Source organism: Eleutherodactylus coqui, chromosome 3, assembly GCF_035609145.1.
Source record: "Eleutherodactylus coqui strain aEleCoq1 chromosome 3, aEleCoq1.hap1, whole genome shotgun sequence".
Taxonomy (NCBI): Eukaryota; Metazoa; Chordata; class Amphibia; order Anura; family Eleutherodactylidae; genus Eleutherodactylus; species Eleutherodactylus coqui.
Genome location: NC_089839.1, coordinates 287,249,544 through 287,272,955, shown reverse-complemented (window position 1 = coordinate 287,272,955; position 23,412 = coordinate 287,249,544). Strand labels below are relative to the sequence as shown.

The following is a 23,412-nucleotide window of genomic DNA, read 5'->3' as shown; positions in this document are numbered from 1 at the left end:
TAATAGTGGGTTCAGCGAACCCATCGCAATCAACTATTAAGACCTATCCTGAGGACACTAGTAGTAAAAGTCCAGGAGAACTCCTTTCACACTGAAGAGGAAAGGAGACAAAATTGATATGGAAACACATGTGACTATTTTTGGCACCGTGAACCCCCTTCAGAACTCTGTCTGGAGCTCTCATCACCGGCTACATTTGGAAGTAGTGAAGATGGCTTGACTTTTATACCGCTCTAAAGAAAGAGGACAAGAAATAACGAGGCTCAGCAGAGCGTCCCAGCCCTCTGGTTTGGGTGATGGATGGATGTCTTAGCCCTCAGATTTACAACTTCTCTGTCATCTTCAGTAGCGGCTGCAGTAAGTTGGAGGCGCAATGAATTTCAGCTGTTTTATAAGGATATTGCTGTTTATGCAGGACCTTTATACATAAGTAAATCAACACTATACCATATCTCCCGACTGTGTGATCCTGAGCCAAAGAAAAGGTGAAGCGGAGTCTCCCTGTAAATAACTGGAAACCTTTCAAGTTGTTATATAATTTTATTAAAATAAGTATAAAAATACAAAAAAATGTACCGCGAGTGATACAGTATGTAAGACACTTCAACCAGACGTCTTCTGTGCAGTGTGAACGGTTCCTGAGGATACAACATGTCGGTAGGTGTAAGGCTTTGTTCACATCTTGCTTTTCGCTTCCGCAGGAGGTATACATTGGGAGCATTCCCCAACATAAGTCTACGCATACCACGGAATAAGCATACGTCGGCCATGATCCCCAATGTAAATGACGTATACCGTGTACTTTTTATTTTTCTGTGTTCCTCTGTATAAGAAAGCACAGCAGTAGAGAGGAGCGAGCATACTCGCTAAGGACAATTGCTCGACTGAGCATTGCCCTTAGCGAGTACCTGCCCGCTCAGGAACAAAGGATCGGGTGGCGGCGCGGGTGACAGGTGAGTTGCAGCCATGAGCAGAGGGGAGCGGGGGGGGGGGGGGGGGAAGAGGGAGATCTCCCCTCCGTTTCTCCCCGCGCTCCCCCGCCACTCCCCGCCGGCAGCCGAATCTCTCCCGAGCGGGCAGGTACTCGCTAAGGGCAATGCTCGCTCATCTCTACACAGCAGGCTAAGCTTTTCTATATAGTCAAAAAAAGTATGCTAACGAATACCACCAGCCCAACGTGTAGCAAAATGACCCGTTTTTGGCATACACTGGATACATAACGGCCTATAGACATGTTCAGCATGTAAACCAGGAGCTCCTCTAATATACATGAAGTAAACACTAAATTTGCACCACCTTAATGTTTAATGACGGCGCAAAATGTGGCCCCATCAATCACATGAGTTCAGAAATGGGCAGAATTTTTGTGGTCCTCATAAAGTACCCGCAACTTTCTCCTACTTTTGAAATATTGTTGTTGAGTGCGATTCTGTGTCGCCGTCGGAACTACTTCTGATTCAGTTGCTGGGGCCACAGAAGATACATTTCTTGGATCATTACTTGGGTTAAGGGTCAGGACAAGTATAAATGAGTCCATAAGTAACAGATTGCTAAGGAAGGCTAGGACTACAACTGCGGCTATGAAGATGTAAGTAGCAATTCAGACATAGCAGTACTGCTCAAAAGACAATCGCAACTTTAAAGGGGTTGTCAACAATGACCTCATAAATTTGAGTTGCATTTACAGGTAATGGCGGCACTATAACGCCAAACCGTTACATGAATATATTTAGTCCCGTTGTGAACTGTTGATGGCCACTCTTCAGGATAGCTCTTCAAAAGCAGATCATCAGGGAGCCAGGAACCCCTGCCAATGAGCTGTTCTCTGGGTCAGTACACTGAGCTGATGTGTGCCGGAAGCAAACAGCTCTGTTTCCACTGCAGTGGCCCAGCTTGGTATTACAGGCAAAGCCCTTATTGAAATAAATGAGAACGTGGCCTGCAATACCAAGCCTGGCCACTGCAATGGGAATGGCGCAGTTTGCTTCCTGCAGAAATAAGCTGAGTGCACAAGTGCACTGGCCTGGCAAACAGCAGTGTTCCCTGGCAACGGACCCTTGCCAATCTACTATTGATGACATGTCCTGAGAAGAGCCCATCGATAATTTACAACTGGACAACCACTTTAATAGATATGCATTATAGACCCTTTGATTTCAATCAGAGCGCTACCACGAATACAGACAATACAATACATCGCTGTAGCCCCTTCAAGTCTCATCTCATGGAAACCCACCAATGCCCACTTCAAACATCGCTCAGTGACATTCAGAAAAAAAGAAGTAGGTCAGCCTTTACTTTAAGGCCATCAGATGTGGTAAGTGTATATCAAGAAATGACACAAGTCATAAAATTCTGCTTTGGTCCACGGAGTTTCTATTAAAAGGGGAAATCCTCCTTAATATGTCTTCTGATAGGTCCCAGAGACCGTCAGTAGATACTCATGCTAGAATACTATTGATTACCATGGTGTGTCATTATGAGATATGTGACACATTCCTCCAGATGGAGCAAAGAAGTGTAAAGGCCCAACTGCACGGGTCGCATGTCGGGCAAATGGTGCCTGACACTTGTCCCTGTGTGTACTCACTTCCGTGCTGCTGCACAGGAGCGAGTATCGCAGGCTGTCTGACAGAGCGGCCAGCAGGGGGCCAGGGCAGCTGGAGGAGATTTCACTCCTCGCTCTCCCCGCCCCACTCCATTTACTAACACAGCGGCCGTTCAGTACTGAATGGCTGCTGTTTATACTCATCACTCACCGTTCAGGATCATCACATAATGAGTGTTCAGTGTAAATAGCAGTCGTTCAGTACTGAACAGCTGCTGTGTTAGTGAATGGAGAGGGGCGGGGGAGTGAGAGAAGTGAAGTCTCCTCCAGCCACCCCACTGCGAGTCAACAATACTCCCTCCTGTGCAACAGCACGGGAGCAAGTACATGCGGGGACGAGTGTCGGGCATCGTTCGCCTGACAGTCGTCCCGTGTAAATGGGGCTTAAGGGCTTTACAGAGCACAATGGGGAATATGCAAATGAAAAGATGGAAGGCAACATTCCTGCAAGTCAATGTCAGACTTTTTTAACAAGCCTTGTAACAATGACTGTGTATGGTTATTCTGGCTTTTGACTTACAATTCCCAGACAGCTTTTTTCAGGCTTATTGCCCCTCAACAGTGTGCAGTAGGTTTCCGGCTTGGCTAGTGAGAGGCTATCATTTCACCTTTCAGAGAGCACCTATAACGTGTGAAGAGACTCATAAGGCCATCCACGCTCCGCTGGGAAATATGCAAATGGGAAGGTGAAACAATACTAAGTTATGGTGCTTACAGTTTAAGTGATGTCCGGGTAACCTCTTGTCATACTCATGCAGTCCTCTGTTCCTTCGGTGTCACCCGGCAAAGTGAGCATACGCACACCAGCTTGACTCTCTTCAGAAGGCTGTGCATGCTCACTCCCATAGAGATGAATGGGAGTGCACAGCCTTCTGAAAAAGAGTCAAGCTGCTGTGCAATACCGACTCACCCGGGGGCACCACAGGACAAGGTGGGTAATAAAAGAGGGTCCCGAACTCCATATCACCTAACCTATAAACACTATAACTTAGTTTATGGTACTTCTAAGCTGATGACAGGCTTCCCTTTAATATCTACATTCCAACTCAAGCATCTAGTACAGTACATAGAAAAATAAGACAAAAGCCCCAGCAGAAGCGGGTAGATGAGTTTACATTCACTTGTGCATAGATAGGCTTAAGCTCTGTAAACGTAAGTAATAACCTGAGGATCTTTCGGACCGTTTTGGCATATAGATGTTCCAGGTTTACTGTAGATGGTGTTGGCCGCCTTAAAGGAGCACTTCGATACAATGCGTCATGCCTAGTGCAGGGGCGGTGGATGACTCAACGAGCCTAAACAAAAGGAGAGAAGCTCCTGTGTCAAGCACCGCCCCTCAGACTGTATCGCCATACTTCAGATAAACTCCTTGGAGTGATGGGATCTCCTATAGACATTGGGGTTTACAGCATTTCTGTACATGTTCTTGTAGATTTTCTCCATGCTCTCCTCGAATATTCTCCTATGACTCTTGCCTTTGTAGGCGGCTGCTCTCATGGACCAGTACTCTCCGTTGTCCAAGTGAACGGACTTATCCTGCGAGAAGCTGTAGATAAAAGGTGGGAAGCGTTACTTACATCATCCCATGAAATAACAATAAAAGAAAATGTAACCAAGTTGAAACATACAGATGTAGCCGTCATTAATGTGACCCGCAGATTGGGATAACTCGACTTACAGCAGTGTAATACATCGTAATGATCATAGCACATTGAGGCCTCATGCCCACGGCCAGGTCGGACCCAGAATCAGACCCAGCGCCCCCCAAAGACCTTATACTCACCTCACCGGATCTGTCGCAACTGTCCCATCCGGTGAGCACAGTGCAGCGCATGACGCGCCGGTGCTGGGCTGTGACGCCGATTCCTGTGATACTTCTGCAGTGCTCACAGCAGAAGTATCACGGGACGGATGGCTTCCATTGACTGCAATGGGAGCCGTCCGTGCGTTTTTCGACACAGGATAGAACATGCCGCGATTCTCTCCCGCGAGCGGAAAATCGCAGTTGACTTCCACTCGTGGGCAGGGGAGAATCATTTAACATAGCATGTCTATGGACGGACATAGCTGCAGAATTCGCGGCGGGTATCTGGCCGTGCTTTCCGTAGCAATAATCCGTCCGTGGGCATTAGCCCATAATGTCAAGTTAACATTTGCTACACTTGTAGTTAATTTCAAGCCCATGCCCAAACTTTGGAAGTCCACCTGCATGACCCCCTCATACCACCACTTCTTCCCCCAACGGTGGCATTAGGACCAAATAATTTCCACCAAACGAGAGAAAAATGACAATGATTGAAGTACATCTAGGTAGTACCTAAATCGCTCTGCCTGATCATAGGCTGGACTGAGTAGCTGCACAATCCTCTTTATTCCCCCCCTGCACTCATCTCTATAATCAGTGCAAGGAGGAAACAGGAATCTGCATACAAACAAAACAACACTGAAATCTGGAGCGGTGAGGAACGACTGGAACCGTGGTATGTAGCATCAACCCTTCTACTGTCCTCCACCAGATAGCTTAAAGTTACCCCTTTGATGCCACTAGACCACCAGGGATCTTTACATTGACCCCTTCCATGGCCTAGACAACCACAGATACTGGAATTAATCTCCTCACTGCCAGGAATACTGACATTAATCCATTTACTGCCCTAGACCACCAGGGTCCATACATTAACCTCTTCACTGCCCTAGACCATTAAGGCTACTGACATTAATCCTTTTACTACCCTAAGCCACCAGGGATGTTGATACTAACACACTTACTACCATAGACTATCTGGCATACAGATAATACCCCCCTTTATAGCCTTTAACAGACATTAATCCCTTTCCTGCTCTAGATCACTATGGATGTAGAAAATAACCCTCCCTATGATAGACCTGGATGCCCCTTAATAGCATTTGTCTGACTGCTAGGTGGCCTTGTATTTCTGGCTTTTATCTAATCGTTAGGGTAATGTTCATTAAAGGTGTATTTCCAAGACTGACTTTTCACCCATACATAGAACTGTCCCCCCCCCCCCCTCTTCTCCACACTGTAATCCCCGCAGTGATGTGGAGACTGAATGAAGTGGTGATTGAGCATTCTCAGCCCCATGCCATTCACTTTAATGGTGATGATGGAAATGGCTGAGTACAAGCACTTGGATATCTCTGGCAGTCCCATTGAAGCTGAATGGAGCGGTACCGCTCACACTTGACCACCACTCTGTTTAATCTTTTTCTCACCGTGTGGAGGTACCGCATTGTCCAGCCGCTTCGGCTGCACAGGGCCCAGCAGGGGAAGAGTGCCTGGGCTGCTGGGTCATGCACAGTCTATACTCCCCTCTCCTGTCGCTTCCCGGCCGCTGTCCTCTCGTAACTTTCGGGTTGGGTGAACATGTGGCACACACGATCGCTGAGAACATTCCCAGGCTCACTAACTCTGAGACTGGAGATTGACTGCAGCGATCATGGTTGTGTGACACAACCCGGAAGTCAGCGGGGGACAGCATCGTCGACTACAGCTGCCAGGGACCAACACGGGAGGAGAGTATAGACTGTTTTCTAATTTGTCACATCTTTATAAGGGGGCAGTATATGCAAAATGGGGGAAAAGGATGGTATACGCAGGTAAAAGGAGCAGAAGGTGGCATATGCAGGGAAGGTGGCATATACAGGTAAAAGAGTGCAGAAGATGGCAAATTTGCAAAAAGGGGGCAAAAGGTGGCGTATCTATAAGGGGGCAAATGTGGCATATAAAGTTAAAACGGAACAGAAGATGGCATATACGGGCAAGGTGGCATATACAGGTAAAAGGAAATAGAAGATGGCATGTACATGGCAGATGGCATATACAGGTAAAAGGAAACAGAAGATGGCATGTACATGGCAGATGGCATATACAGGTAAAAGGAAACAGAAGATGGCATGTACATGGCAGATGGCATATACAGGTAAAAGGGGTCAGAAGGTGGCATATACACGAATAAGAGGGAAAAAGGTGGTTTATATGTAAAAGTGGTAAAAGGTGGCATATTTAAAAAGGGGCAAGAGGTAGCATTATATCAAAACGGGGTAGAAGTGGCATTATAACTAAAAGGTTGGAAAAGGGAACATTATTTCTAAAAGGCATCAAGAGAAGGTATTATTATAGACTGAGGCAAAAGGGGGAAAACTGGGGGCATAAGGAGGAGCCACTATAAGCAGCACATCCTATATGGTTGTTAAAGGGGGCACATGAAGGGGGATACTATTTTACTGTGTAGGGCATTACAGGTGGAATTATTACTATCTAGGGCACTGCAGATGGGAAGATTGCGTAGAAGCGTAGAAAAAGTAAGGAGGATGCTGGAAAAGGAAGAAGCCAAAGATGTCTGTGTGTCATTCTGCAGAGACAAGTTGTGACTGGGATAAGCCATCATAGTGGTCTGGGTCGGGTGGAGAAGAAAGGGAAAATAGAACGCCTCCAATCAGATAGGAAATCACCTGTGATCACTGGAAGTAACAGCACTGTAATAACTTCTGCAGTCTCCCAGTAGAGCTGGTATGTAACATTTGGTATATATTATAACCTTGCGAGGGTAATATTGGTCTCTGTATGGTGTTTTTTCCGAAACAGTATGGGAGTATTCCATCACTATGTCAGGTGGTATTATTTGGCCCTCATATGGTGTTATTACTGGTAATGCTGCTCCTGGTATAGTGGGTTTTGTTGGGTGACACTTTGGAGGTAATATGAATGGTAATAGTGTTTGCATCTTGTATATATGGTATGCGATATTATTTTAGTGTCTGCTCTGGGATAACATATACGTGTTTAACGATTTGTTACCCTTACAGGCTTGGTCAGAATGTAAGGGCAGACTTGTGGCCCCTTTTCTTTTTTTTGTTACGCTTGAGTCGGCCCGCAAGTGGGTGCTTGCTGAACTTTTACATTGAGCTAGAAAGTTTTCATGCTCGAGGGTGGAGGTTTTTTTTTTTGGGGGGGGGGGGATTTTGCCCCCATCCTCAGGACAGGTGGAGGTCTCAGCGGTGAGAGCCCCACGATCAGACTTGTATCACCTAGGTAATAAAAATGAATCTTGGGAGCACCCCTTTAATATTTATTGGCTGTGGTTCTGTATTGCCCACCCTAGAGTGATCTGTGTGCGCAGGTCCCAAGGCTCCCCAGCTACAAAGGCTTAGAGGGAACATAGCTTTCTGCACAGTCTATAAAGACAATACAGCAAGTAAATGTATGAACTCCCAATATAGCCGTCCCAATTTATCTCCCCCATTTCGAATCTTGAACCAACATTATTTCTCTTCTCCATATTTATTTCATGAGACATAAATGCCCCCTAGTTGTACTATGCAGGTTACATGCAACCCATTTAAATGGCACACTGTGCATACGGATGAAAACAAAAAAAAAGGAACAATCCATCTTCAGAAACCGAGGATGTCTGTTGGGGATCGCTTCCGAGTTCCCTGGAAGTTAGGCCCGCAGGCAAATGATCTCTCCAGGTTCTCACGGAGCGCAGCTCTGCAGCATCCAACCTCCCGCTAATAAAATACATTTTTAGTACCATTGGGTTTAATTAAAAGGAGTTAGTACCTAAATCGACTTTACAAGCGGGAATGCCTCTCTGGGGACTGTTAATGTACTGTCCTATTACACAAAAAGTGCGCCCAAAGACGGAATGACTAGATAAAGAGGGAACATAGCGGCGCACGTGCTCCATCCCACAGTGCCGCTGTACCTCAAAGGGAACAGGCCGGTAGAGGGTTAATGCTCGGTCTATGTATTAGCTGGAGAAATGCAGTAATGGCTGAAAAGGGAGGAAATGAGAAAATCTAATGTAATATGAAAGAAATAGGCTGTGGGGGATGTGAAACAGGAGCGTGCAAAAGCATAACTAGATGGGATCAGGTTGGGAGAAATATCTGAGCGTGTGCAGATCAGCTTCTACGAGGAGGTAAGTTCTAGACTGGATCGGGGAGTCACGGGATACTGTGTATCAAGTGTTTGATTCTGTGCCGCATAGAAGGTAGGTATATAAAATGAGAATGCTTGGTCTGGGTGACAATGTGTGTAAGGGGGTCAGTAACTGGTCAGTAATAGAAAAGCAGAGGGGGATTATAAATGGTACAGACTCTGATTGGGTCACCGTTACTAGTGGGGTACCACAGGGGGCAGTATTGGGATGGGCACCGTTACTAGTGGGGTACCACAGGGAGCAGTATTGGGAAGGAGAGTGGGGGGTGGTGGTCACTATTACTAGTGGGGTACTACAGGGGGCAGTATTGGGAAGGGAGGGGGGGGCGGGGTGGAGTCCCCATTACTAGTGAGGTACTACAGGGGGCAGTATTGGGAAGGAAGGGGGGGGGGGGGGGTCACTATTACTAGTGGGGTACTACAGGGGGAAGTATTGGGAAAGGAGGGGGGTGGGGGTGGTCACTATTACTAGTGGGGTACTACAGAGGGCAGTATTGGGAAGGGAGGGGGGTGGGGGTGGTCACTATTACTAGTGGGGTACTACAGGGGGCAGTATTGGGAAGGGAGGGGGGGTGGGGTGGAGTCCCCGTTACTAGTAAGGTACAACAGGGGGCAGTATTGGGCCCTATTCTTTTTACTATATTTATTAATGACCAGGTTACATCAACATCACTATATACAGGGGATGTATATCTGCTATATATAGTGATATGGAGCATGCTGCTATACCTTGGGTATCTTGTGTATATACTGGGGATATCTAGCTTATACCAGTATTACATATATAATTATATAGTGATATGGAGCATGCTGGTATAACCTGGTATATCACTATATACAGCAGCTGTGTATACATAATAATATACCCGCATCGGGTACAACCTGACCTTGCTATGCCACTAATTAGCAGCTGCCAGAACTCAATAGTAAGTGAACCCCTCACCTGTCGTGCAGCTCTCTGGCGTTCAGTAGCTCCTCACTGACGGTCCTGGTGCGATCAGGTTCCTTCCAGGATACATTCTTGTCCTAAGAAAATTAGATATAAAACTTTGGTTTGGTCATAAATGGGCCTAGACGATCCCTCAGGAGAGGAGAGAGGGGCGGAGACACTTGGTGGATATTAGTTCACTGTGAACGGCGTTCTGCAGCTTGCTTTATACTGTGATACACAGAAGCTGCAGAAACCAAAACAGCACAACGTTTGTAATCCAACTCTATTGCAAAAAATTGGTTTTGAACAGTAAAAAAACGCCCTCAAAAGGTGTCCATATTCTGAGGCTGTTGGCGTATTATTACAAATATCGATGGCCTATCTACTATTAGTCTCCACGTTCAGAAGGTGGTTATGTGTATCTCCATATAACGTCTACCAGACAGCCTTTGGCTTTTTGACAATGTATAGAAACAACTAAATGGCACCAAGGAATTGAGAACGTTCCACACTCTACCCTGAAATAAAATGACTCTTCGGGCTATTATTCAGCATAGTGCTGCTTCTGGATCACAGATTTGGTCACATGAAAGTTGCACCGCAGTTCAGTGAATTTGATGGCAGGACATTAGGGTGGTTTCACACAAGCGTGTGCCGTACATAGGGGCGCACCAAAGTGAGCACCCACGTACATGCACAAACACACGTGAATGAAGGTCCGTGCCCATTGCCTTCAATGGGGCTGCGGCTGCTGCTGGCGGCCCCATTACAAACAATGGGCTGCCAGCAACCCCTGCAGTGATTTTTGGGGAAGGGCCTTAAATATAAGCCCATCCCTGAAAAATCCCTGTTTGCGTAAAAAAAATAATAAATATATATATATATATATATAATGTGTGTGTGCCCCGTGTACATATTCCCCACAGGGAGTCCCCTTGTCACTGAACACTGTGACAGCACTGTCACAGTGATCAGTGCCGAGAGGACTCCCCGTGGGGAGTAAAGAATCCTCTACCTCATCACGGGGGTTGTTTGGGATCTTCTAAGGCCACGGTCACACAGGGCAGATTCCCGACGGAAATGGGAGTGGCTTTGAAGCGGCCCGCTCGCTCTTCTGCTGCGGCCGGCGCTCCCATAGAGGAGAGCACGGCCGCAGCAGAAAAAAAAAAAAATAGACATGCTGCGGTTGGCAAATCCGTGCCGCAGCAGCGGCTTCTGCCGGCTTAGCCGCAGCGGATTTGCCGTCCCACGTGGACGAGATTTCTGAGAAATCTCGTCCACATGGCTGACTAATCCCGGGATAGGCGGCCGCATGCGCATTTGCTGAGGTGAAATTCCGCACGGCAAATCCGCCCTGCGTGAACCCAGCCTTACTCTGATCGAGGCATTTACATGCCACTGTCAGAATGAATGGCAGCATTAAAAGGGTTGACAGCCAGTCAGCATTAGCGCCGATCGCAGCTGTCATTGGTGGGGGTCAGCTGTGAGAAACAGCCGAAACCCGCATTGTATGGAGTGGGATCGACTCCTGATCCCTCTCCATACGAACCCTGAACCTGCAGGGCTTAACTGTACGTCCTGGAGCATGAAGGGGTTAGAGGCCTCTCAGTGCGTCTGATGTGGAGATCAGTAATAACAATCAGGCCGCAGTGTGGAGACGACAGCCGGCCTCACCGCATGGCGGATGTGTAATGGCCCCGCTGCCTGCTCAGAAGCATTCCACATGTCAGATCACATAATTACAGCTTTTTAATGGTGAGATAAATATCATGAAAGTGGGAAATGATGAGAGCAACGTTCTTCAGGTCTCACAGATGAGCGGCAGGATGGCGGCAGGGACCCCCTTCGGTGATATCAGGATGGCGGCAGAGACCCCCTTCGGTGATATCACCAACTTGTCACGTGCCATTAAGATCTAATTAGAGATGAATGGACGTGTCGCCGGTGGTCGTGACTCTGCGTTAGCGGCTTTAAACAGACACATTTTAAGCACTTCTTTACATGGCGGCCATTTTGTGCTCCGAGTATCATGTCGGCCATTTTGTGAGCTGAATGATCTGGCTACAATGATGTGCTCTACCTCACATTTATGCTATGGGTAATATGGCAGCCATTATGTACCCGATATTCCATGGCAGCCATTCTGTGCTCTTCATTACATGCCAGCCATTTAGTCCTATGGATGATACGGCAGCCATTTTACAACCTAGGACATAACGCAACGGGCACTCTGAATGACATGGTGCCATTTTGTGATAAATGATAGCCATTTTGCACTCTATGTTCCAGGATAGCCATGTTTCGCTTTGCATAACCTAGTAGTGATTTTACTCTCTGCATTACATGGCAGCCATTTTGTTTTATGCATTATATGGCATTTACTTTGCACCCTACATTAGATGCCAGCCATTTTGTTTCATAAATGACGCCGAGTCTGTTTTGAGCACTTGCAGCCATTTCATCTTATGGATTGCTATTCCAGTTTTACTGTTTAAAGGGGTTTTCTGGGACCTTAATACCAGATCGGCCATCAATACCAGATCGATGGTGATCCGACTCTCAACATACCTACCAATCAGCTGACGGAAAGGGCTGCGGTGCTTGGATGGGCAGCACATCCCCTCATTGCTTACCAGACACCGCTCCATACATTCAGTGGTGGCCGTGCCTGGTACTGCAGCTCCTTGCTGCTCTGTGAAGTGAAATGTAAGAGCACCACAGTTCCTTTAATCAGGGGGTTGTACGAGGATGCTGGCGATGTTATCCATGTGGTGGTTTTATGGAATTATTTTTTTTCTTGGCCTGCCAAAATACTTTTTACTGGTTTTTTTGTGATATGTACAGGGCTACTTTTCATACATTTTTCAGTTATTTTCCAATTTTTTATTATTAGAGTAATGCGTAAAAAAAAAGCATAAACAAATTATAATTTTTATTTTTTTTTTATTTCGAGAATTAGTGAATTTATACTATAATAAAATAGAGGAATGGGGTCCCCCAAATTTTGTTTTGGACATTTTGATATAGAATAGGGCGAATAGCATGGCGTGAGCGGTGGATCGTTCTTTTTTTTAATATACTTGCATTTTATTTGGCAATATTTTTTTTTTACTTATTTTTGTAAGTATTAATGATAACATATAAGTCCCTATGACATCATAGAAGTCCCAAAGCGCCATTTTTTTTCTTGCATTTAACAATTTTCTGCTGCAACGTCCATAGGAGCCCCGGCTACAGGATAAAACATCTGCCTCTGTCACTGGCAGGGCTGGTCAGGGGTCTAATAAGGCCTCATGTCCACTTGCGAATTCTAAATTTCAAATCCGCAGCGTTTTTCCTGTATGCGGATGTCATTTTTCCCTGCAGACGCGGATCCGCGTGCAGGAAAAAATCCGGACCATGCTCCATTTGGTGCGGGTCTCCCGCAGGCTTCTATTGAAGCCTATGGAAGCCGTCCGGATCCGCGGGAGACCTAAAATCAGAATATACTCACCTGCTGCGCCCATGCGTGTCTTCCCTTCTTCCCGGCCGGATCTTCTTGCTTCGGCCCGGCGGATATGCAGCCGGCGTGCCCAGCACATTGGCCAGGTCGAAGAAAGAAGTCCCGGCCGGGAAAAAGGGAAGACACGCACGGACCGCTGCAGGTGAGTATATTCTGATTTCAGTCCTCATGTCCGCGGGGCAGGAGGGACCCGCTGCGGATTCTCCATGGAGAATCCATAGCGGGCCCAATTTTTCCCGTGGACATGAGGCCTAAGACTTAGGAGCTCTGCCAATGCCGGGGGTCGCCGGTGGTCACATGATCGCCTGGTCTAATAGAGAAAATGTCCCTACCGCTTCCTTCATAGACTACATATCACACATTGAGCGCTAGGTAGAAGTAGTTACAAACCGCTTCTATCTTCTCTTCCTCATCCCTGGCCGTCTCTGACCAACCGGGAGCTTTAAACCCGTACCGTATTTTTAAAGCGGCGTGGGGTTAAAGCCCAGGAACGAGAGTCGCATATTTACAACATTTGGTCCTTATCCGGTAACTAAACTGAATTGGTTAAATTTTCGACTTTCTAATACATTCTCTAATCCCATCGTGAAGAATGCCCCCCGTCCTTGACACGCGTGCACTTGGATTTCCGTAGAGTGTAATAGAACTGGAGAGAGTAAAAAAATAAATAAATAAAAAAAGCGGCAACGTGAAGTAATGAGCCGCAAATTGATGAATATTTTTAATTAAATGTTACCGAATGGAGAGAAGGAAAGCAAACTCCTATGGGTTATAAATTGGAGAGAATCTACGGAGGCCTTGGAACCGCCGGCGCTTGCCATTCACCGCTCATGCCTTTAAACTCCCACGGCGGCTGAACATTTGTAAAACTCAACATCAGAATCAAATTTCAAAGCTCAGCGAGCGCCTCTGCTAATATGTTCTTGTTAGACATCCCATCATTTGTACTGGTTAGCTGTAATTACCGGGCGCGCTCAGCTATTCCACCGCTCGCGCTAAAACTTTTTTACTCTCTGCTTCCTGCTACCGACCCCCCAAAAAACACTGTCAGGGTAAAAATAGATGCTGGATTGTTATAGACGATACTAAACTCCCGTTAGGAAGGAACTGCTAATTACGTTATTAACCCCTTAGCCCCCCCGTAGTGTTAATGCACTTCCTAGGTTTCTATGGAGCCAAGTCTACGCCATACGCCGGCTGTAAGGCCCCCTTCACACTGGGTTTTGCGCGTACAATCCGCAGAGAAGAGAACCCTTTTTAATTGGTGCGGATATTTCCTGCACATTTCTGTCGCGCGCAAAAAAACCCTAAAAAACGCAGCATGCTCTATTTTCCTGCGCACCCGAAGTGCCTATAGACAAAAATAGGGATGCGCAAAATACGCTAGGAGATGCGTGAAATGCTGTGAAGTTGAGTAGGAATAAGAATACATCTGGAGTTCATTAGACTAATTGGCCATTTTCATTCAATGAGTTTTTGTTTGGCGCGCATAAAAAAAAAAAAGCATTGGTCGTTCCCTAAATATGCAGCGCTCAGACGCACGCAAATACGCATACGCTCGTGTGAAGGGGGCCTTAACTCTTCAAAATGCCATATTCAGCATTTATGGGTCCTGAACAGAGTCCCCTGCGATGAGATCGCGAGTTGCCATCCCTGATTTCAGGAAGCTTTTTGAAAGCCCCCGAGGCTGTCATGTATTTCTGCCTATTAAGACAGGCTTGTGGTATGTCTTAATAAAAAGCATGCAGAAATACCATATACTGCAATACTGGGGAAATTGCGGCTTTTTACATTTCACTCCATTTAGAAATTTTTGAAAGCTTCTTCGATACATTAAATGGTATATGAAATGGTACCACTGAAAAATACAAGTCACCCTGTAAAACAACAAGCCCTCTGAAAGCCCTAGAGGAGAAAAGAAAAATGGTTAAAAAGAAAAGGGGTCCACGCTCAGGTCAAAAGGGGTTCTCTGAGAAATTACATTTTAGAAAATGGGTCCCTATGTTTGCTCTCCAACCCACAAAGCCCCCCCAAGATACCTTTAAATGGTTAATGCCGCTCCCCCTGAAATCACAGGATGTGTTTACTGCCATGACTTCTGGCTGTAGCCATTTCCGGTTTGGTGCCCATGATGCTGGAGCCATGGGGACTGAGGCGGAAAATAGCTGCGACTGTAAGAACCCCTCGCAATGCAATAGCAGAACTCCGCCTTGCCCTTCAACCCTTGTGATTGACATGGAAGTAGACGCCACCTAAAGGCAGACAGGGTTGGAAAAAGGCTGTGGATAGCGGAGAACTTGACACATGGAGAAAAGATAAACTGAATGGGTCTGACGTTGCGCGTACATTAGGGGTTTGCCTGGCTTTTTATTTTTACTATGAAATTAATGAGCTATCCTCAGGTCATAACCTAGCTTATTGGTAGGATTAAAGTACATGTATAAGGCCAATATGCTTGAATGGATAGTCCATTTAAAAAGTATTGATCAATAGTAGATCAGCCATCCAGGATCCTTACCCATCAGCTATTCATTGGGCCGATGCATTACTGTATTGAGCTAATTTCTGCAGGAAGCAGACAGCTCTGTTCCCACTGCTGTGGCCAGGCTTGGTATTACACACAAAGTTCTCATTTACTTCAGTGGAAACTTCGCATGTAATACCAAGCCTGGTCACTGCAGTGGGAACAGAGCTGTGTGCTTCCTGCAGCACACCGACCCCAAGAACAGTTGATCGGTGATGGCAGACCTCTGCTGATCTAATATTGATGGCCCATTCTGCAAATAGGCATCAATAATTTACAAGGGGACAGCCTCTTTAATTACCCAGGGCAGCTGTAAGCGACAAAGTTGTCTATGTCCTAGAATACTCCTTTAACCCATTCAGGACCACAGATTTTTCCTTTTTTCTTTTTTCCCAAGAGCAATAAAACAAATTTTCCATTGATATAGCCATATGAGGGATTGTTTTACTGCCGAGTTTTATTCTCAATGGTAGCATTTAATGTGCCGTAAAATGTATGGAAAAACAATAAAAAAGTGGGAAGAAATTTTTTAAATGCAATTCCGCCGGTTTTGGGGGAGGTTAGTTTTTACGACATTCACAGAGCAGTAAAAGGGACATCTGAGCTTTGCCGTCAGACTTTCTAGATCATCGCATACTGGAAGCCAAGATCATTTTACTGTAGGGATCAATAATGTGATATTAGGGGACTCACAAAATGTAGCTTCTGACGGACACTGTGCGTCCTCAAGATACTCCGGACTCGCTCGTGGGTTTCCTTCCAGTTAGCGGATGCTTGCCGATCGGTCTGGAACCTTCAATAATCAGACATAATGAACATTATTCACTGCTCTGATATAGGAAAAGGTAGAGAACTTGTAAGAGGTGAATGTAACTCATGGAGAAGTAGCAAGTAGAATACAAAGAGACAGGTCAAGTACAGCAGTACCAAAACTCTGGAAATCTGGTTAGTTGGTTCAGAAGCCTCCAATATGTGAACTGAAAGTAAAGTAATACAAAAGGAAGACTATAGAGACTATAGAAAGTGAATCAGATACAGATAAAGCAAGTCCTTACATATGATATAAAAATCTGAAGGATCTGCTGAAAGCTGTAAATCACTTTCTATGGTGAAGGCAGCAGCATCATCAGGGTCCAGTACAACAAAAATTACATGGAGCTGCTCTCAACTCGCGTTCGTAGTAGCAGCTCATCCTGGTGCAAGTAAAGGACATGTACAGAGTTTCCCACGAAAATAGGACCCTGTCTTATATTAATTTTTTCCCCAAAATAGGCACAGGGTCTTATTTTTTGGGGATGCCTTATTATACTTACCTAGCAGGCTCGGTCCGAGTCCGCCCTGCTGCTCTCCGGAGCTCCAGCGCGCTTCCTACAGTCCTCAGCCGCCCACAGAAGATCACGTCCTGGTTATGGGATTCAGCCTCCAGGAAGCGATGGCTCTGATTAGTTCTTCGACCGAGGCTCAGCCAATCAATGCAGCGCTCGATGAACCAATCACAGTCAGTGAATTGTGGAGGCGGGATTTAGAAATTGGCTGAGCCACGGCATTGATTGGCCAATTCATAAATCCCGCCTGCACAACATGATGGCTGTTATTGGTTCTTCGACCGCTGCTCAGCGAATCAATGCAGCGCTTGAAGAACCAATCACAGCCATCGCATTGGTTCATGGAGCACTGCATAGATTGGTTCTCAAGCGCTGCTCAGCCAATCAGAGCTATTGCTTTATGGAGGCAGGATTTATGACTCCCGTAACCAGGAAGTGATGTTGTATGAGCGGCCGAGAACTGCAGGAAGCAAGCTGAAGCTCCGGAGAGCAGCGGGAGGGACCTGGACCGAGCCTGCTAGGTAATATATTCCTTTTTATGTAATGCAGCTAGGGCTTATATTTCAAGCCTTCCAAAAAATCCTAAAAAAATCAGAGTAGGGATTATTTTCGGGCAAACACGACAGTACTGCACTATACTGTAGAGAGGTGCTACTAGACAGCCAATCCGCGCAGGCACTTCAGTCATACAGGGGTTTTACCAGTGAGATGCTCATGCTGATTGGCTGGATTTTCTGGGCAGTCTGTGGCATTGTCTGCTGCATCTGGTTTTAAGTCACAATGGCCGAGGAAAAAAACATGGTATGCTGAAAATATTGTATCACGTAACCACTGTAACTGCAGGGAGCGTTGTATATAGCGATGTATTCTGTATAAAAAGTTAAGTAACTCTGTACTACATTTATAATTGTGCTGATCATGACTGGAAACAGTCAACAAGCTGGTGAGACACACCGCTAACAGCATAGCCAAGTTCCCATACTACAGGCAGTCAGTTACTTTTACTTGATCTGCTTACAGTACGGTGTCTGGTGTAGAGCCTGCGCTATTCAGGATGGAAGAGTGCGGACTGTGAGCCAGCAAGGAATGCAGCAAGATTTCAGCTCCGGGGCCTACAGAATTATTAAGGCAGCTCTGCGGTATAAAACAGGCTGAAACTCAGGATCAGTACAGAATAAATAATGGGATGTATTTTCAAAAAGTTACCTAACTTTTTATGCATATTAAAGAGGCTGTCCAGTTACAGAACACATTTTTTAAAACAGATCCAACGCTATTAAAAAGCACAAAAGCAGAGATACTTACCTGCCCTCAGACGCGCCGATCCAGCTCCGCAGTCCCACAGTTCTCCCGGTCTTTGTTGCGAAACGGACATCACGTGACCACTGCAGCCAATCAGAGGCCGCACCATCACCAACTGTTTTCCTGCCATCGACACACACAACTTGGGCGCCACGATGCCAGGAGTGCAGAAAGATGGCGTTGCAGCCTCTGATTAGCTGCAATGGTTATGTGATGTCCGTTTCACAACAAAGACTGGGAGCCCCATGGAACTGCAGTGCTGAGGATGGGTAAGTACCTCTGCTTTCATTATTTGAACAGTGCTCGACTTAGTTTTAAAAATTTGTACTGTAACCCCTTTAAAGGGGATGTCTAGAACTTTACCACTGATGATCTATCCTCCGCATGGGTCATCAATAGTTGATCATTGGGGGTCCGCTGCTCTGATCCGCTGATATTGAGCCAACTGGAAACAGACAGCAGTCCGGTTTGGCAATGCAAGCAGAGCTCCCATTAAATCTAATGCAACTTCAACCCAGGTCGCCGTCTACAAACAGTGGACCCAGTAAACAGCTGATCAGTTGGAAATCCCAAGTTTCAGACCCCAATCAACTATTGATGACCTACCCTGAGGATTGGGCATCGATCATAAAATTCTGGACAGCCCCTTTAAGTCTATAGTACCATCAATAGTTAATTTTTTTAATAAAAATACTCCAAATGCCAAAATTGCGTGAACACAACAAAGTCCTTTCCCATCTCTGCAGAATCATATGCATGTCCCTATAAAATTACCCTTTGGGGTCTTCGCAAACTCCTGGAACGCCTTAAAGACATATTAGAAGGCAGTGGGGTTCATGAACTGGATTTCAATTTCTTATCATTAGAAATAAGACTTTCAGTGAGTTGCAATTCCCACATTCAGCCACTAGGGTGCGCTGCCACCTCACCAATCCGGCCGGACGCACGGCGAGCATCAACCTGGGAAATAATTAGCAGCCCTTTATGGCAGAATCTTAAAAATGTAAATAAAAGGATTAACGTTTAATGTGAAGTCGTAGTATTATAAATTGTATGTTCACATTACGTAAATTCATCAAGACTCTTTTTACCGCAAAACGACACTCGCCCCCGAGTGCTTAAACCGTAGCCTGTGGAAATATTTGTGGATGGTGCCTCTGTGCTTACTACATAGGAAATGAAATACGGATTTCTTGCAATCAAATTAATAAAGGAACTGGAAAGTTATAAGAAGAACAGCGGTAGGAAGTGGAACCCGACTGAACGGAGAAGGAAACCGTCGCCAAGGATCACCGGCCGCGAGCGATGTACACAGCGAAGGTAAAGGGCAAACGTTCAGAGCGATGGCCTGCTGGGAAGTGCATAGTTTTTCCTGCCAAGTTGTGTACTGTAGGCTGAGACACTTATGACGGACCCCAATAACTATAATGTGGACCCCACTGACTATAATCCATGCTCCTTTAGGAAATATGCAAATGGGAAGATGGAACTACATATACCTGTTGCACACTGATGGGGGGCAATCACCCCGAGACAGCTGTCTGTGTATGGTTATTCTGGCTTCAGCTCACAATTCCCAGTCATTCTTATAAGGTTTGTTTAAAACGTCTAACAGTGACTTGCAGGAATGCTGCCTTCCAATAGGTGGCGTTGCAGAGGTATTGTTCCAGCTTCCCATTTGTCTCATCACACACATTCTAGGCGCTCTCCTTAAGGAGAAACGATACCCTTCCCGACCCCCAAAAAAGTGGTCACATAATAAAATCCATAGAAGGTGTTGCCAATGTTCGGTGTCCAGAAGTCCCAGTAGGCAAATCTTCAGGACTCAGTACCAGAATCACCACAACCTTACTAAGCAGGTGCAAAAATCCCTTTAACTGCTTTTTTAGAGCTTTCTGTTAAATATGTGGGTACAGATAGTACTGCCTTCCTACAATATATAGGTAGAGAACTGCCTCCTGTCCCTTTCTATACAATATACAGGTACAGATAGTACTGCCTCCCTGTCTCTTTCTCTACAATATACTGGTAGTACTGTCTCCCCACAATATATAGGTACAAATAGCACTGTCTCCCTGTCTTTTTCGGTACAATATACAGGTAAAGATAACACAGCCTCCCTTTCTGTACAATGTACGAATACATATACTACTGCCTTCCTACAATATATAGGTACAGATAGTACTGCCTCCCTGAATCTTGCTCCACAATATACAGGTACAGATAGTACTATCTCCCCATCCCTTTCTGTACAATAATACCTGAATAGATAGTACTACCTCCCATTCTGTACAATATGCAAGTACAGTAGTACTACCTGCCTGCCTCTTTCTCTTCGATATACAGGTACAGATAGTACTAGCTCCCTATCCAGTCCTGTGCAATATACAGGTATGGATGATACTTCCATCCTGTCACTTCATGTACAATATAAAAGGTGCAGATAGCACTGCCTCCCTATCTCTGTCCTTACAATATACCGGTACAGACAGTACTGCCTCCCTGTCTCTTCCTGTGAATGGTATACTACGTCCCTGCCTCTTTCTGTACAATATACAGGTACAGACAGTACTGCCTCTTCTGTAAATGGTATACTACGTCCCTGCATCTCTTGGTACAATATACCGGTACAGACAGTACTGCCTCCCTGTCTCTTCCTGTAAATGGTATACTACGTCCCTGCCTCTTTCTGTACAACATACCGGTACAGACTGTACTGCCAATGCATTATCATGGCTCTAATAGCTGTTATGGTTCAAGTCCCCTACAGGCACATTAAAAAAAATGGAAAAAAAGACCAAAAAAAAAACCCTTTTTGGCGCACTTTCCCCTATTTGTATAGAAACATTTCTGTTTAATACCACATAATTGGTATCATCGAATCCTTAACGACCTCTACGATAAACTGAATACATTAATTATCCTGCACAGCGAAAACTATAAAAAAAAAAAAAAAAAAAGGAAGAAAAAACAAGGGGCAAAATGCTTATTTTGCTCATTTTGCCCTCCCAAAAAAACACAACAAAAGTGATATGAAAAAGGCATACGTATTACAGAGTGGTGCCAATAGAAGTTACAGCTCATCAAGCATAAAACAAGCCCTCCGAGAGCTCCGTCCATGGAAAACTACAAAGAAGTTATGGCTCTTGAAAAGTGGAGACGAAAGTCTCCCAAAAATTGTTGCGTCCTATTTTGGCCATGTCCTTAAAGGGGTTGTCCCGCGCCGAAACGGGTTTTTTTTTTTCAATAGCCCCCCGTTTGGCGCGAGACAAACCTGATGCAGGCATAAAAAAAACAAACCGTCCAGTACTTACCCGAATCCCCGCGCTCCGGTGACTTCTGACTTACCTTGTGAAGATGGCCGCCGGGATCTTCACCCTCGGTGGACCGCAGGTCTTCTGTGCGGTCCATTGCCGATTCCAGCCTCCTGATTGGCTGGAATCCGCACACGTGACGGGGCGGAGCTACAAGGAGCCGCTCTCCGGCACGAGCAGCCCCATTCAACACGGAGAAGACCGGACTGCGCAAGCGCGTCTAATCGGGCGATTAGACGGCACCATGGAGACGAGGACGCTAGCAATGGAGCAGGTAAGTGAATAACTTCTGTATGGCTCATAATTAATGCACAATGTACATTACAAAGTGCATTAATATGGCCATACAGAAGTGTATAGACCCACTTTGCTTCGCGGGACAACCCCTTTAAGGGGTTAAAAGGTGTCATGTAGAGATGAGCGAGTATACTCGCTAAGGCACATTCCTCGAGCGAGTAGTGCCTTAGCCGAGTATCTCCCCGCTTGTCTCTAAAGATTCGGGGGCCGGCGCGGGTGACAGGTGATTTGCGGCGGGGAGTGTGTGTGTGTGTGGGGGGGGGGGGGGGGGGGGAAGGAATGACCTCTCCAGAATATGACCTCTCCCGATACATATCCGCTACAGGGAAAAGGTAGTGTAAGACGGCTGCCATTCAGATGCTACAAGGATGGCTTGAGTTGCCAAGACGGGAGCCACTTGTGAAGAACAGATCTCCATTCTGGCCCATAGAGGAGATCCTCGTTGCAGGACCCCACCGTGATGTCCACATTCCCTAGTAGACCATATCGATGGATGTAGGTTTCATGACACAAACTCTTTAAGGAGTTAAATCCAGCTGCATTCTAAATTTTTAGTTCAAAAATACTTTTGATGTCAACAAGTATCCCGAATCTTAGAACAGTCCATCCAAGTGACTGAGAGGTAGGAACATCGTGAGACTAATGATAGTAATTCTAGATTTGCTGCTTTTAGACCAACATGTAACTTGTACCAATGCTGGAAATGAAAATTCATGGTGACAGCTGCACGTTAATGTATACGTGTGACGTTACACAAGTGGCTTTAAGATATACAGATGGAATATGCTCAGCGGATAAGAATTTCAGATGGCAATCACAGTGGTGGCAGGAAGAGCGAGTAGCAGCACTTCAATTAGGGAGACGGCTACACCTCTGTAAAGGCAGACACAGAACACAGACTGCGAATGTCTGCCGAACATGGATATACACATGCTCAAACTTCTGAAAGTTTTTTTGGGACTAGGGGGAAAAAAAGGGTCTACTTTTTGACCATTGATGAATCGCAATACCGGATATGAAATACATGGTCAAGAGTGGCACTGTTCAGGGCATTAGCATCGGTGCCAGGGACCACAACTGTAAAAGGGTTTTAGAGTAGGGGGTGGCTTCTTTATAAATGTCTTGTCCATATAGCTACTCTACGGTCAGGAAGGATCGAAGTCTTATTCTATTCTTAAGAGTGTTAAGGCAGCAGAAATGCAGTCCTAAGCTCTCTCTCACGACCTAAAGGTTGCAAGTTCAATCCCTGCATGGTTCAGGTAGCAGTCTTAAGGTAGACTCAGCCTTTCATCCGTCCGAGGTGGGTAAAATGATTACCCAGCTTGGTGGGGGGTAATAAATAAATGATCTCAAAGCGCTGCGGAATAAGTTGGCGCTATACAAATAACAAGATTTATTTATTTATCTATAGAGTCCGCATAGATTTATATAGATTAGCAAGAAAAGGTAAGCAAACCCTTTGGAATCACCCACATTTCTGTATTGAGTGCTAATAAAATGTGGTCTCATGGTGTTTTTCTAGAATTGTAACCCTCAAAACCCACGGCAGAAAATGGCCTCATGATCTTGCCAGATACGGTTGGGCAGTATTGTGGCCGCATTGCAGGCTACTGCAATGAGTGGCCATAACCTAAAAGTTGTTTG

General features: G+C 45.7%; 1 protein-coding gene across 3 annotated transcripts in view; it reads right to left on the bottom strand.

Moving 5' to 3' along the window:
- Positions 1 to 520: 520 nt before the first annotated feature.
- The window catches only part of SPATA6 (spermatogenesis associated 6), a 72,080-nt gene continuing 49,188 nt past the window's right edge, over positions 521 to 23,412 (bottom strand). For all 3 annotated transcript variants that reach the window (XM_066597622.1, XM_066597623.1, XM_066597624.1), the window contains exons 8-10: positions 16,224 to 16,323; positions 9,517 to 9,599; positions 521 to 4,154 (exon numbers count right to left, since the gene is read on the bottom strand). In XM_066597622.1, coding sequence (XP_066453719.1) covers positions 3,965 to 4,154; positions 9,517 to 9,599; positions 16,224 to 16,323 — 373 coding nt within the window. In that variant the 3' untranslated portion in view covers positions 521 to 3,964. The remainder of the gene's footprint in view (positions 4,155 to 9,516; positions 9,600 to 16,223; positions 16,324 to 23,412) is intronic.